Consider the following 15,838-nt stretch of genomic DNA (forward strand, 5'->3'; position numbering starts at 1 on the left):
GTCAGTAAATGTTGTTTTGTAGAGTCCTCTGGTGCTGTCTTGGGGCTAAGTGTCTAGGGTTGTAGGTGATTAATTTCTGCACAAATTTATGTTCTGCTTTCAAGAAAATAGGGGGAGGGCAGAGAACTTTTCTTGGATCTGCTTCTTTTCAATTGCCTTCAGCTCAAAATCATTCTCATGCCAAAGGGCAAGATTTTTTGGTGACATATTCTGGTATTCTTCTGTAGGTTTTGCTATAAAGTTCCCTTGCTTTATAATGACCCTTTATGTTCTAACATGGAAATGTGAAGTAAGGCATTGTCAGAAAGGAGTTAGGAATGTTGTTCACATGAGACTTATTTATAATAGTAAACATTGATTTATAAATTAAGAGTTTACAATAGTAACCAAAAAAGTTAGTATAGGAGTCTGTCTGAGCAACATGGTGTTGTGCTATATAACTATCAAAACAACAGAGTGTCGTGTTCTTTTGTGGAAATTATATAAAGTAATTTTAAGTGAAAAAGATGAAGACAACATAGTGAAGGCACATAAAACAATTTAATGAAAATGAATATTAATCAAAGATTGGAGCTCATTTGCAGTTACGTAAAATGTTCAGTTTTTTTCCTTTATAGTTGCTGAAATTCATGATAAAATAGGAGGAAGTTCCTCTTTTGGCAATAGTGCTAATCCCAATTCTTCCTGAGCAATGTCTTTAAGCAATGTCATTTCATTATTTTCTTGCAGGTCATCCTTAGGACCTCAGAATATCCCTCTTCAAACCTAAGGAAGAAAACTTTTAAAGTCAGTGGACCAATAAATGGTTCCTGTTTTCCACCTGTCTCAAAGGGTGGAGCTGCCAGACCACTCGGAGAAGGAAGTGAAAAGATGCTAAATACCAGGGCCAGCTCACCCTGGCCAGCCTGGAGGTCTGGCTTCTCAGTCAGCATGAAGGCTGTCCTTATTCTGGGGCTTCTCCTCCTTTCTGTCGCTGTCCAGGGCAAGATCTTTGAGAGGTGTGAGCTTGCCAGAACTTTGAAAAGACTTGGATTGGATGGCTACAGGGGAGTCAGCCTGGCAAACTGTAAGTTAACTCTTCTTCATCTGTCCAAAAAGTTAGTCAGGTATGGAACAGATACTCATAGGGGATGAAGAATAAGAAAGGGACTTTGAGTGAATGGACTTTTTTATTCCTTTGATGGTTTGTACACTTACAATGGTTAAAAACATCAACTTGTTCCTTTAGAATCAGATGTACCAGGTGAAGGATTGAGGCATGGGAGGACCAAATTCTATACCGTTTTAAGCATGCCAGGACCCATGGTACGCTTCTAGTGCCACTAAATTTACCAGCTGGCACATGTAAGCTGACTCAAAGATTCATTTGTGCACCGAGGATATGTCTATCAAGCCCTTGGTGTTGGACTCCAGCCATTTCCAGTTTGGAACTTGGGTTCTGCAAGCCTGAGTAATGTAGTATTTTTTTCATTTTTAATCCCCCTACCATGATGTTGGGTTTTTAACAGCAAAGTTTTTTTTTAAATTACATTGAATTCTTAAAACAGGGACAGTAGGAGCCTATTTCCCCTCAATCAATATCTATATAAGGATTCCTGAAATGCAGCATGAAATGACATTTTATTATTCTTACTCTAGTTGATTATTTTTCATTTTCTTCCACAGAATTCAAGATGTGCCCTAAGTAAAAGTTACTTTATATTTTAGTCCATATCTGTCAATGTAATCACTGAATGTTTCAGATTGAATTAGACATTTCCCCTCCATAACTATTTTTGAATGAATGAGCAAATGGCTAGATGGGTGGATGGATGACACAGTCTTTCCTATTCTATGACTCCTGTTGTCTGGATTCTAATTTGATATCCAAATTCACCTTTAGGTATCATAAGAAATTCTCTTTCTCCCAGAAAATCCTTATTTTTCCTAATAAAAAGCATTAGCCTATACATCTGCTGCTAATTACCAAACCCACTCAACATCTCTGTTGATTTTCCTATTCTAGGCTGAATCTTACCTGAGGGATGGGAGCAGGGGAAGGGTAATAGCAATGGAAGAAACAGCTATTTTAATATTTTTAAAAATATGTTACCTTGTTTCATTAGTATTACCAAATGATTTGCTAACAAAAGAATTCTCTTAAGGGCCCTTTAACACCAAAGTGTTAAAATATTTTACAAGTAAAATACATCTTTATAAAGTCGTTAGTAAAATAGAATTAGTTAAATAGAACTATATAATTATGCTATGAACTATAAATCATATGGTGTTGCTGTTTATTACTTAAAATACGTTTTTTTCAGGGATGTGTTTGGCCAGATGGGAAAGCAATTATAACACACGAGCTACAAACTACAATCCTGGAAGCCGAAGCACTGATTATGGGATATTTCAAATCAATAGCCTCTACTGGTGTAATGATGGCAAAACCCCAAGAGCATTTAACTCCTGTAACATGCCCTGCAGTGGTAAGACAAGATAATGTTGAGTAATGGCACAGGATCCATCTAGTTATACTTACAAGAATAGAGATTCAATACAAATGAAAAGGTCTTGAAGGGTTCATCAGGGACCTAGAAAAACTTCATCTTAACTTCTAGAAACTCTTTATTATTCTCATAATTCCTTAAGGAAGAAATTAAAGAGCTGGTATCATAAAAGGTTCCTGTTTTCTAATATACAAAAGCTTCTGGAATGACATCACTTTATTATAACTGGACTTGTTGATGCTTTGTAAAGAGCAGTGCCAATTGGACATATGTACACTACCAAATGTAAAATAGATAGCTAGTGGGAAGCAGCCACATAGCACAGGGAGATCAACTTGGTGCTTTGTGACCACCTAGAGGGTTGGGATAGGGAGGGTGGCAGGGAGATGCAAGAGGGAGGGGATATGGGGATATATGTATATGTATAGCTGATTCACTTTTTATACAGCAGAAACTAACACACCATTGTAAAGCAATTATACTCCAGTAAAGATGTTTAAAAAATAAATAAATAAAATAAAATTTTTAAAAAAGGAAAAAAAGAACATTGCCATTCCTCCTACTTACCTTGTTTGGGGAGGTTTAGGGATAATTTGGTGTGTGGTCTTTTTTTTTTTTTTTAATCTACCCTCCTTTATTGGAAAATGAAAGGATTAGTAGTTAACCAAAGAGGAGGAATATGTGTGGTCCTTTTTGAAAAATTGTTTTTACTTTTTATTTATTATGAAATGTTTTAAATATATGGAAAATTAGAAACATTAGTATATTAGTATAATAAACATCAATATGCTCATCATGTACTTTAACAGTAAGCATTTTGTCATATTTACTTTTATGTATATATTATATATATATATATTTTTTTTTTTTTTTTTTGCTGAGTGATTTTAAAGTGAATTAGAAACATTATGACATTTCATTTCTAAATTCTTTAGTTTGCATCTCCAAAAAATATAGTTCTTATATAAACATTGTTATTCTAACAAGTTAATTTACAGATTTGTTTAATTGGGGTGAAACAAATATTCTATTTAGTTCCTTTTAAAAGAGAGATAACGTGGAATCTTTAGTACATAAAATATTAGAGAAGTATTACAAAATTGATATTGTTAAATATTTAAATATTAAAAGAGAAGATTCGTCTTAGAATATTCTTTTGTATCCAGTTAATTTATTTTAAAAAATATTCTGTATTATATAATAATCTGTGTTCATTGAATAAAAATTCTTACTACCCAGAGATGTATGACCACTGGAAACTTTTGGTATACATATATTCTCTGAGGATATGTATCACTTACATATATGGATGTAAAGCTATGTTATACACATATGTACACACATACAAACATGTAAGCAATGTGTGTTTCAACAAAAATGAAATTGTACTATATTTACTGCTTTACAATTTGCTCTTTATTACACAAAATTATTTTTGTCAAATACCAATCTTTATTATTTTTTAAAGATGAATAGAATTCCACTTTATAAATATTCTATAATTTATCAATCCAACTCTTAGCTGTTAAGCACTTAGGCTGTTTCCATTTTCCCCTATTATTAATTGCTATGAAACACCTTGTACATACATCTCTGGGTACATCTCTTATTATTTCTTTAGGGTGAATTTCCAGTAGTAGAATTGCTGAGCAAAAAAGTGCTAGACCGGTTTCTGCTTGTGGGTTTGTTTCTGTTTTGTTTTGTTTTTTACAGTGCCTAGTAAAAAGAGAACCTTCTATCACCTTAGTGAATAATTCCAGAGCTTCCAATGACTTTGGTAAATGAGAAACAGAATGGTTTATTTCATGCCAAATGGGATGGAATGAAGAAAGAGTTTTCCCCCAACATTCACAGATACATGGACTCTTAAAAAATAATTTTAGTTGTTCTTTTCTCAGCCTAAGAGAATGAAGCTGGCTGAACCTAAACTTAAAATGAAATTTCTATGAGCGTTGTTTCCATTTCTCACCACTTCTTTTTCAGCGTTGCTGAAAGATGACATCACTGAAGCTGTAACATGTGCAAAGAGGGTTGTCCGTGATCCACAAGGCATTAGAGCATGGTATGCTTTTTTTTTCCCTTCCAGTTTTATTGAGATGTAATTGACATACAGCACTGTATAAGTTTAAGGTGTACAGCGTAATGATTTGACTTACATACATCATGAAATGATTATCACAATAAGTTTAGTGAACATCCATTATCTCATATGGATACAAAATTAAAGAAATAGAAGAAAAAATTTGTGTGTATGATGCAAAGTCTCAGGATTTATTCTCTCAACAACTTTCGTATATAACATACAGCAGTGTTAATTATATATATCATGTTGTACATTATATCTTTAGTACTTATCACTGGAAGTTTGTAGTACCTTTGACTGCCTTCATCCAATCCCCTCCCCTCACACCACCCACAACCTCCACCTCTGGTAACCACAAATCCAACCTGTTTTTCTATGAGTTTGTTTGTATGTTCGTTTCTCTGTGTTTGCAGTAAAATGGACCTACAACACTATGTTAGTTCCTGTTACAGAGCATGCAATGTGTTAATCATTAAAGGGGAGAGCTGTTTTACCCTACTGTTATGAGAGAAGTGAGGGAATATTTCCAAAGACCAACGTATGCTACTGAGAACTGAAAATTGCAGCTTTAGGTATATATGCTAAACAACGTATCACATAGAAACCATCTACGTTAACTGATTCAGAATCTTATTCTTTTACTCCTCAATTTTTTTTAGGAGATTTCTAGAGTTTTTTTCTTTTTTAAAAATATTTATTTATTTATTATTTTGGGCTGCGTTGGGTCCTCGTGGCAGCTCGTGGGCTCTTCGTTGCCGTGCGCGGACTTCTCTCTAGTTTTGGCGCACAGGCTTCAGAGCACATGGGCTCTCTAGCTGTGGTGCTCGGGGTCAGTAGTTGTGCCACATGGGCTTAGTTGCCCTGCAGCATGCGGGATCTTACTTCCCTGACCAGGGTTCGAACCCACGTCCCCTGCATTAGAAGGCGGATTCTCAACCACTGTACCACCAGGGAAGTCCCAATTTCTAGAGTTTTTAAGATTTTCCACACTCTATGAACTCCTTGTCATATCTTGAAATTATTTTTGTAATTAAGTAAATGTGGAATGTAATTTGCAGTTGTGGACTGCACGGGACTCAACATTCTTCTTCAGCATTCTGTGCTCTAGTGAAGGCTTGGGGGGAGACAGGAAGTACTTGGTATACATATCTCCATTTAATACTTGGATTGATCTGTAGCTTGTATTTCAGTATTGATAAACTATTTTGTTCTCCCAAAGGATTTGAAGTATGTGTATTACAATGAAGGTATGTTTTAACCTTCTTACCATGTGTTTCATCTTTCTCTGCAGGGTGGCATGGAGAAATCACTGTCAAAACCGAGATCTCAGGAAATACGTTCAGGGTTGCAGAGTGTAACTGTGGAGTTTTCTTTCTTCAGCTCATTGTCTCTTTTTCACATTAAGGAAGTAATAGTTGAGCGAAAGGTCATACTACCATTCTTTCAAACAAATAATGTTTTTACAGAAGCAGGAGCATATGGTCTTTCTTCTAAGAGGCTTAATGTTTACCTCATGTGTTTGTTGTTTTATATTAGGCCTACAATATTTTTCGGTTTCCTAATAGAACTAATGCTGGTGAATATTTGTCTAAAATCTTAATTATCAAATATATGTCCAGTACATTCAGTTCTTAATCAAAGAAATAACCCAGACTTAATCTTGAATGATATAAGTACTCCCCAATATGCAATAAAAATATAACCAAAGAATATGTTTAAACAAATTGATCTTAGGCAAAATCCCACTTCTGTAGGCATGTGACATCTTCATCTGTTCTGTCATCTCCCAAAACAGTAAAAGGTAAACACTCGTTGTTGGGCAATATAAAATTTTAAGGAGAGCAGAATGCCAAGTGGCTAAAACTAAAAAAAGCCTGAATTAAGAATTTTGTTGCCATAAAGTGTGACCTTTGATTTAAATGTTTTCTTAGAAATGTTGCATTTACTCAGCTTTAAAAATAAACTCACAATTTATATATCAATCTATCTTATCACTTTTAAAGAACTCATTTATGCATCTTGCTGGTCATGAAGGAATATAAAGAGGGATTAGATGACCTGTTGCTTTTCCTTAATTTTATTAAGTTAGATTCATGCATTATGACAAATTCAGAGGCAGATGAGTTTTCAAGTATTGAAGTAATTGCTAATTAACCACAGGTGTGAAATTCTGCATGCTGTAAAAACTACAAACATTTTCATTAAAAGCTTTGCAATTCATACCTTGTCTCTTTGTTTAGAGCCGTTTAGTATCTCTGAAGAAATACATATGTATATACTCGGAAAAAAATGATCTGACACTTAGTATTTCCTACATCCTCACCTGTACCGAAACAGCTGGATATTGCTGGAAAAATCCAAAAACATGCTGACAGATGTCATTTTATTTTTTTTATTTTTTATTTTTTTGGCCGTGCCGCGTGGCTTGTGGGATCTTAGTTCCCCGACCAGGGATTGAACCCGCGCACTCAGCAGTGAAAGTGCGGAGTCTTAACCACTGGACTGTCAGGGAATTCTCCTCACTTTTTCACTGTTGTGGCCTCTCCCGTTGCGGAGCACAGGCTCCGGATGCGCAGGCTCAGCGGCCATGGCTCATGGGCCCAGCCGCTCCGCGGCATGCGGGATCCTCCCGGATTGGGGCACAAACCCATGTCCCCTGCATCGGCAGGTGGACTCTCAACCACTGCGCCACCAGGGAAGCCCTTCCCTCACTTTAAATTCATAAACACAAATCTCAAATGGGCTTTCAAGTCTGCCTGGTCATCTTAGTCACTTCTCTGCAATCCTTCTGTGTCGGTGTCCCCACTCTCCAAAATGACTATCACTATTTACTTCTCTCATTTCAAAGTCCCAGCACACACGCCCAACCACTGGCCTTCCACACTCTCTGCTGTCAGTAGATGACCTGGCCTCATATTACACTGAAAGAATAGACACAACCTTAGACAAAATTCTCCCCCTCCTCACCACCATTAACAGAGGTCATGTCTTTCCCTGGGCCCATCGTCTTTTCCTTCCCCTTTATTACTAGGATGAAGGGCCTCTGCTCCTGCCAGTGGCAGTGTCTCCACATGCAATCGTCATCGAAGCCCTCTCACTACTCCAATTTAGGCCGTTTCATGCATCCTGAATTTCTCCCTCTTTGCTGGATCACCCCCGTCACTGTACAAACTGCCCTGGTAACCTTCCATCTTACAGAGAACTCTCTGTATTCTTTACATAACCCTCCAACTACAGCATCGTTCTCTGCTTCCTTTTACAGCAACACTTGTGGGATGAGATATCTATATTTACCAACTCCACGTCCTCACTTCCCTTTCTCTTTTCAACTCGTCTTCATCTGACTGCTATCCTCACTCAGCTGAAAACTGCTCCAACATGACTCATTCCATGATGCCTTGGGGCCAGTTCTAGTGATCACTTGTTTTCTGTTCATCTTACTTGATCTCTCAGCAGCATTTGTCATACTTCTAGTTTTTTTCTCAGCTTCTCCTCATTTACATCCTGCCTCATTGATGGCTCCTTCTCAGTCCTTCTTGGCTGACTGTTTCTCTGCTGTTTGATTTTTAACTGTGGGAGTGCCCCGGGCTCAAGCCTATAACCATTTGAGAGACATGTTTTACTTCTTCATTTATTTGTCTCTTCTTGCTGAATTATAACTTTCAAAAGAATAAGAGTTTTTCCCACTTTTTAAAGACACTGACATCATCTCAATCTTCCCCAAAATTTGCAAGTAAAGTACAGCCTTTTATGTTTTCTGAACAGTTTGGGAATACACTGCCAACATGGTGCCCTGTGGCTCTGAATCATTCTGTGTGTAATTCCTACATAACCTCAAAACATCATCCAAATCAGGAGGTTAACACTGACAAATTAGGACCACCTAATCATCAGATCCTATTCAATTTCATCAACTGTCCCCAAAGGTCCTTCTTAATTAAAAGGTATAATTCAGAATCATGTGTTATATTTGGTTGTTACGTTTTTCAGTTTCCTTCAATCTGGATCACTTCACGTTTTTTCTTGACTTTGCTGACTTTAACCCTTTCGAAGACCACAAACCAGCTATGTTGTAAAATGACCTAAGATTTTTCTGATATTCTCTTGATTAGATTAGGTTATGCATCTTTGGCAGGGATACCACAGAAGTGATTGTGCTCTTTTCGTTGGATCCTTTCAGGTGACATGCAGTTTTAAAATATTCTGTTACTGATGGTGTTCACATTCATCATTTGAATAAGGTGATGTCTGCAAGTCACCTCCACTGTGAAGTATTTGGGAGAGGGTAAGATACTTTGAGAAATTTTGTTCCTCATCAAAATGTCCATGTATGCATTTACTTATTATATCAGTACGGACCCCTGGCTTCCTACTTTATTCAAATTATAGTGAGTCATAATCCATTACTATCATTTATTTTGATGTTCACATTGTCCCTGATTTGGCCACTAGAGCCTCTGCAAGCTAGTTTCTGTGTCATTTTGACATGTCCCCATCATTCTTTGTGCACTTTTTTGTTTTCTGGCATAAGATATTCTAAGGCTCACCTTGTTCTTTTCCTGCTTCAGCCTGGAATCAGCCATTTCTCCAAAGAGCCCTTATTCCTCATAGTGGATAATGGTATTTAAAAAACAAGCTCTGGGGGCTTCCCTGGTGGCGCAGTGGTTGAGAGTCCACCTGCCGATGCAGGGGACACAGGTTCGTGCCCCAGTCCGGGAAGATCCCACATGCCACGGAGTGGCTGGGCCCGTGAGCCATGGCCGCTGAGCCTGCGCGTCCGGAGCCCGTGCTCCACAACGGGAGAGGCCACAACAGTGAGAGGCCCGCGTACTGCAAAAAAAAAAAAAACAAACAAAAAAACAAGCTCTGGGCACTAGAGTGTCATTGTTCCCAGGCCCCATCAATGGCCAGGGCTAGAGGATATGTGTATTGACATAATATTTATCTATTTAAATTGAATTCGTATAATACCTCCAATTCCAATCCCACACCACAAGGTTAATTCTAGTTTTTTCCTTTTTCATTTGGTAACTCCCTTCTATGACAGTGAGAAACCTGGCACCCATTGTCCTTCATATCCTGAAAACGTATCCTTAGCACATGCATATATTTGATCAATTTGCCTATATGTAACCAATCTCCCAATACTGCCACACCATGGAATAGATGCTCTCCACTCAGGCTTTGATACCCCTCATTGGGCCACCCCTACTTCCACATCTGGACACCTTCTTTACTGTGTTACATGTGTTACTCTGACACACCATGCTGGGCCACTGTCCTTACAGGAGGAAGGGCAGAAATGTTTTACTTTTGTTTACACCCATATTCCAAACACCTAGAACAGTGCCTATAACATGATACATGCTCAATAAATATCCACTGATTGAATCTCTCCGATTATTTAGTATATTCCCCCATGCTGGGCATTCTGAGATTTTTCTTTTCTTTTTTTTAAAATTAATTTATTTTATTTTATTTATTTTTGGCTATGTTGGGTCTTCGTTGCTGTGTGCAGGCTTTCTCTGGTTGTGGCGAGCGGGGGCTACTCTTCGTTGAGGAGCACGGGCTTCTCATTGCGGTGGCTTCTCTTGTTGCGGAGCACAGACTCTAGGTGTGTGGGCTTCAGTAGTTGTGGTGCACGGGCTCAGTAGTTGTGGCTCCTGGGCTCTAGAGTGCAGGCTCAGTAGTTGTGGTGCACGGGCTTGGTTGCTCCGTGGCCTGTGGGATCTTCCCAGACCAGGGCTCGAACCCGTGTCCACTGCATTGGCAGGCGGATGCTTAACCACTGCGCCACCAGGGAAGTCCCTCTGAGATTTTTCTTACTCTCTGATCCCACATGATTCCAGTACAGCAGCTTCTGGGGTTCCAAGGGTCAGGTCTCAAATCTATGTGACCAGCCATGGGAGGACAGCAGAGGGCCCCAATACAGGTTCAGCCTCAGGCTTCAAGATTCTGGGACCATTTTCATATGAATAAACAAAAAAGAATATGGGTTTATTCATATCAGGATTTCCAGAGGTGTACGAAGAATGAGTCAAGGTAGGGGAGAGAGGCTTGAAGAGTGACAGCTCAGATGCAGAGATAGGATATATCCAAGAAGCACCAGGACAGAACCATAACAATGGCTGACTGAAGAAATAATCAGAGATTAGCAAAAGTTGGCTTAAGAGGGAAAGCAATATTTTTTGGAGATTCTGCTTAGTGTTTTTGATAAATATGTCTTACTTATACCTGTTATATTAATACAATCAAGTTCACAAACCAAATTTCAACACTTATTCTGAGAATGAAGTAAAAAATCAATATCAAAGTTTGATCATTTTAAAAAGAAATTCAATTCCTATGTTGCTTAGTTTCACCTCAGGATATTATTTGAAATGCAGAGTGATATTCCAGATGATAACGGGACTCTTCATGTAGCACTAATTGTAACTAAGCCCTGAGCACATTTCTTGCACTTGTATGTAGCGGACTTATTTAAAAAATATTTTCTTAGAAGTTGCTAAAGGGAATTACTAAAAGTTACAATCATGAGTGACTAATGTCATTCATAGACATAGTGTTTTTCGATTAAATGCACGTCTTTTATGCACATTATATTTTGAATCATTTTAAATTTTAACAAGGTTATAAATTCTCAATGTTTACAGAGTCAGATAGTTCTACAAGGTTTGTTTTGAAAGATGTAACTCCCCATTTCTCCCACTTCACATGCGCAATTTTCTACTCTTTTAGCTTAATGTTAAGAATTTTAGGGAGTTCCCTGGCGGCCTAATGGTTAGGATTTGGCACTTTCACTGCTGTGGCCCGGGTTCAAGCCCTGACTGGGGAGCTGAGATCCCACAAGCTGTGTGGCACGACCAAAAAAAAAAAAAAAACAATTTTATATTTACTCCCATGCTTTTAAGTATTAGGCTTGTATTGCTCCTTCTGGATTTTTTCATTTTAAGATATTGATTCCCACTATGCAAGTTAAGGATTAAGTTCTATTTTCTCCTCCATCTCTATCACACATGGCATCTTTCCCTAAAACCCATCCTTCCAGTGTAATTACATATATGTTTTTAGATCAATACTCAGTATTTACATAGCCATAAATACAATTACTTTCTTCTCTTAAGCAAGAGTTTATTTTCCCTAGAGCTAATACCTGCATGATTTTTAAATTGGCTTAGCTTTCTTTGTATCTATTATTAGTTCAATTCCCAAACTCTAGGTCTTTTTTTTCTTTATTGAGGTATAGTTGAAGTACAATATTATATGTTTCATGTGTACACCATAGTGATTCACAATTTTTAAAGGTTATATTTCATTTATAGTTATTATAAAATATTAACTATGTTCCCTGTATTGTACAATATATCCTTGTAGCTTATTTATTTAGGCCACACTGCACGGCTTGCAGGACCTTAGTTCCCCTACCAGGGATGGAACCCGTGCCCCCTGCAGTGGAAGCACAGAGTTGGAACCACTGGACTGCCAGGGAATTCCCAGCTTATTTATTTTATACATGGTAGTTTGTACCTCTAAATCCCCACTGCTATCTAGGTCTTCTATTTAAATCTCCTCTCAGGTCTTCAGACACAGCTAGAATTTCATCAGTCTCATCTTTCTCCCAGTTTTTTCATTTCTGCTATCACAGTTTTAATTTCCAACAGCTGTTTTTCGTTCTCTGAATATATATTCTTTTTTTTCCTTGTTTTGTGTCACGTTTGCTATTTCTTATTTTATCTGGATATAGTAATAATAATAGTTTGGGTTTGTTTTGGTTTTAGTTGACTTCTCCATGTTTCCTTTAATCTGCCATTTTGCTTGTTTACTTTGAAGTATATCTTTCATACTAGAGGCATTTCTCTGTTATTTGGTAATTCTTGGTTATCTACTTATATTTAGGATTGGGAAACTAAAAAAGTACTTTGAAGTTCCAAGGGCCTATGTGGATTTGACCACGTGTACTTCACTGAAGGATGACCAAGTTGGTTGAATCAGTGTCATTGGGGCTCCTTAGATCTCTCCTCTTAGACTGGTCACATTCCTCAGAGAAGCCTATCCCTATTCTCTACTAGGAAAAAAAAAAAAAAAGGTCTGGTTACCAGTATTTTAAGAGTTAAGTGCGGGCTTCCCTGGTGGAGCAGTGGTTGAGAATCTGCCTGCTAATGCAGGGGACACGGGTTCGAGCCCTGGTCTGGGAGGATCCCACATGCCGCAGAGCAACTGGGCCCGTGAGCCATAACTACTGAGCCTGCGCGTCTGGAGCCTGTGCTCCGCAACAAGAGAGGCCACGACAGTGAGAGGCCCGTGCACCGCGATGAAGAGTGGCCCCCGCTTGCCACAACTAGAGAAAGCCCTCGCACAGAAACGAAGACCCGGCACAGCCAAAAATAAATAAATTAATTAATAAACTCCTACCCCCAACATCTAAAAAAAAAAGAGTTAAGTGCGATGAAGGTCTTAGTACCCTGCACGTGTTTGGCTAATCTACCTATTTTCTGTAGGGTATTCCTCCCTCAATTCTGTCTGGTGATCCTCAATGCAGAGACCCTGCTTTACCACTGTTCTATCCCTTGGGGATAAGTAAGGGGTAATTGCTGGGCTGTAAGGACCTGAATATTTCTTAAACAGAATCTCAACCAGTCTTTTTTTGCTAGCTCTTCTCCTCCTCCTCCCTTCCCTTATTTCCAGAGATCCCTACAACCACAGATTCTTGAGATTCGGGGGGTTTCTGCAGTGTGAACTGAATAGCTTATTGTCTCTGACTACTCAGCTCTTAGGACTGCTGTATACCACTTGCCTTTTGTAATCCAAGTTTCAAGATTTTGTTTCTGCCTTCTCTCCCATTCTCCCCACCCTTTCTAAAAGGTTTATGCCTTTTTGAAAATCTCTTTACTTATTTCAAAGGAGTTTTGAAAGGAAGCAAAAGATGTGTATTCAATCCACTATCTTTCCCTCAAAGTTCCCAATGTGTTTTAATGTATTAATTTCATTTTATTAAATGTTAAAATGTTATTTTGCTTTAAAAATACTTAGGGTTGGGTTTCCCTGGTGGCGCAGTGGTTAAGAATCCGCCTGCCAACGTAGGAGACACGGGTTCGAGCCCTGGTCCGGGAAGATCCCACATGCTGCGGAGCAACTAAGCCCGTGTACCACAACTAGTGAACATGCGTGCCACAACTACTGAAGCCTGCACGCCTAGAGCCTATGCTCCACAACAAGAGAAGCCACGGCAATGAGAAGCCCACGCAAGGGAGAGTAGCCCCCACTCGCCACAGCTAGAGAAAGCCTGCGCACAGCAACAAAGACCTAACGCAGCCAAAAATAAACAAATAAAATGAATAAATTCATTAAAAAAATACTTAGGGTAACACTTTGAGCAAAGAATAAAAAAATTCGTTGAGAAACAGGGGAAAGCAGAAATACGAAAGCTGGAGAAATAATTACAAAGGGCAAATTTGTGCTCCAGAGATCATGTTCTGAAAGGGGAAATGGAGGAGAGGGTACAGGTGAAACTGCACCTCAGATTGGGACTTGAACCCAGCCTAAACCCAGATTAGGACTTGAACCCACGCGGCCGGGACTCAAACCCGGCCAAAACACACGGTCTTCCAACTGAGATCACACACCTGGTTCTTGAGGTCTCATGGCAGAAAGAATTCAGTGAAAGACAAAGCGATAGGTAAATAGGGGATTTATTTAGAGAGAAACACACTCCACAGACAGAGTGTGGGCTGTCTCAGAAGGCAAGAGTGGCACCAGGGTTTGGGCTTGTCAGTTTTTATAGGCGTGGGTAATTTCAAAGGCTAATGAGTGGGAGTAGTATTCCAGCTCTTTTGGGAAAGGGCAGGGATTTCCAGGAATTGGGCCACTGCCCACTTTTTGATCCTTATGGTCGGCCTTGGAACAGTCATGGCGCCTGTGGGTGTGTCATTTAGCTTGCTGATGAGTTACAGTGAGTGTATACTGAGGCTCAAGGTCTAGTGGAAGTCGACTTGTCTGCCATCTTGGACCCATTTGGTTCTAATCAGTTTATGTCATGTTCTTGGTCTATGTCATTCTTTCAAAGGTTGTGCCCTGCCCCCTGCACTCCTGTTTCACAGGGGACAAACAATCCTATACTGTGGTATGAAGGATGTTATATGAGAGCGGACTTTAACAGATCTCACTGATTTCAACCACCTTTGGAAAAAGAGCCTCAAGTCTTCTTAATTTCTCCATTTTTCATTTATTCAGTAGTCAATAAGCATTGATGACTAGAAATATTTACTAGGGCCTAAGAACGTTAAGGGGTATAAGATACGATTACTACCCTCGTGGAGTTCACAAATAACTCATATATAAACTTGTTAAGTGTTTCAATCCCTTAGGCACCATGGAAACAGAGAGGACAGTGTGACTATAAACCACCCGGAAATCAGCTGCCAGAGAGATAGGAGAAAAACCAAGAGAATGTATTTTATAAAAGGAGGCAGTAGATAGCAGTGTCAAATCCTGCCAAGAAGCTAAGGGAGTTAAAAGTGGATGTTGGATTTACTGATAAAGTCAGTAACTGGTCAGAGAGGTTTCTGTGAAGGTGAAATTCAGGTTCAAATTTGACTTTGAAAGATGAAACAGAGAGTTTTTCAGGATTAGAGATGTGTTTGGTTGGTTTTTAACAGGAAAGATTAAAGTTTGTTTAACTCTTCTTAAGGGAAAAAGCCTAAGAAGAAAAGTTGGAGGTACAGGGCAGAATGGAGATGGCTGATGGGGCAAAATCCTCAAGAAAGTGAAAAAGAATGAGATCAAGAACACTGACTGAAGGATTGATTTTAAACTGGAAGACAGACACAGTTTTGAGGGCACGAGCCCGCTGTGTCCATTTGCCTAGCAAAGCAATAAAGCTATTCTTTCCTACTTCACCCAAATAAATAAATAAATAAACTGGGAGACGATTCTCTCTTGAACAGAAGAGAAGAAAGGAAGGGAGGGTGGATATTGGGCAAACCAAAGCTTGTGTTTAGGTCTGGTGGCATGGAGGTCCGTTTTCTCTGTTGAAATAAGATGCAAAGTCACCTGATCAGAATGGGAGGGTTGGTGTCAAGGTTGGAGGTTTGAGGAGATTAGGGAAATAAAATAGCTTCCAGTTTAAAACAGAAGAAAAGGAAGAGCGAACCTCTAACTATCACCTCATATTTCAATTAAATTGGAGGTCATTCATTTAGCACTGCACTAACCTGCAAAGTAGTTAGTACCACAGAAGGGCAAGGGAGGGGAGGTTTGCGTCACGTTA

General features: G+C 38.9%; 1 protein-coding gene across 1 annotated transcript; it reads left to right on the forward strand.

Moving 5' to 3' along the window:
* Positions 1–870: 870 nt before the first annotated feature.
* LYZ (lysozyme) lies at positions 871–5,930 on the forward strand (the record flags this gene model as incomplete). The annotated part of the gene is made up of 4 exons (XM_079715851.1): positions 871–1,066; positions 2,304–2,468; positions 4,473–4,551; positions 5,864–5,930. 4 exons carry the CDS (start codon positions 871–873, stop codon positions 5,928–5,930), a joined length of 507 nt encoding a protein of 168 aa, XP_079571977.1.
* Between the last annotated feature and the right edge of the window lie 9,908 nt (positions 5,931–15,838).

This window comes from Hyperoodon ampullatus (genome assembly GCF_949752795.1).
Source record: "Hyperoodon ampullatus genome assembly, chromosome: 11".
NCBI classification, from domain to species: Eukaryota; Metazoa; Chordata; class Mammalia; order Artiodactyla; family Ziphiidae; genus Hyperoodon; species Hyperoodon ampullatus.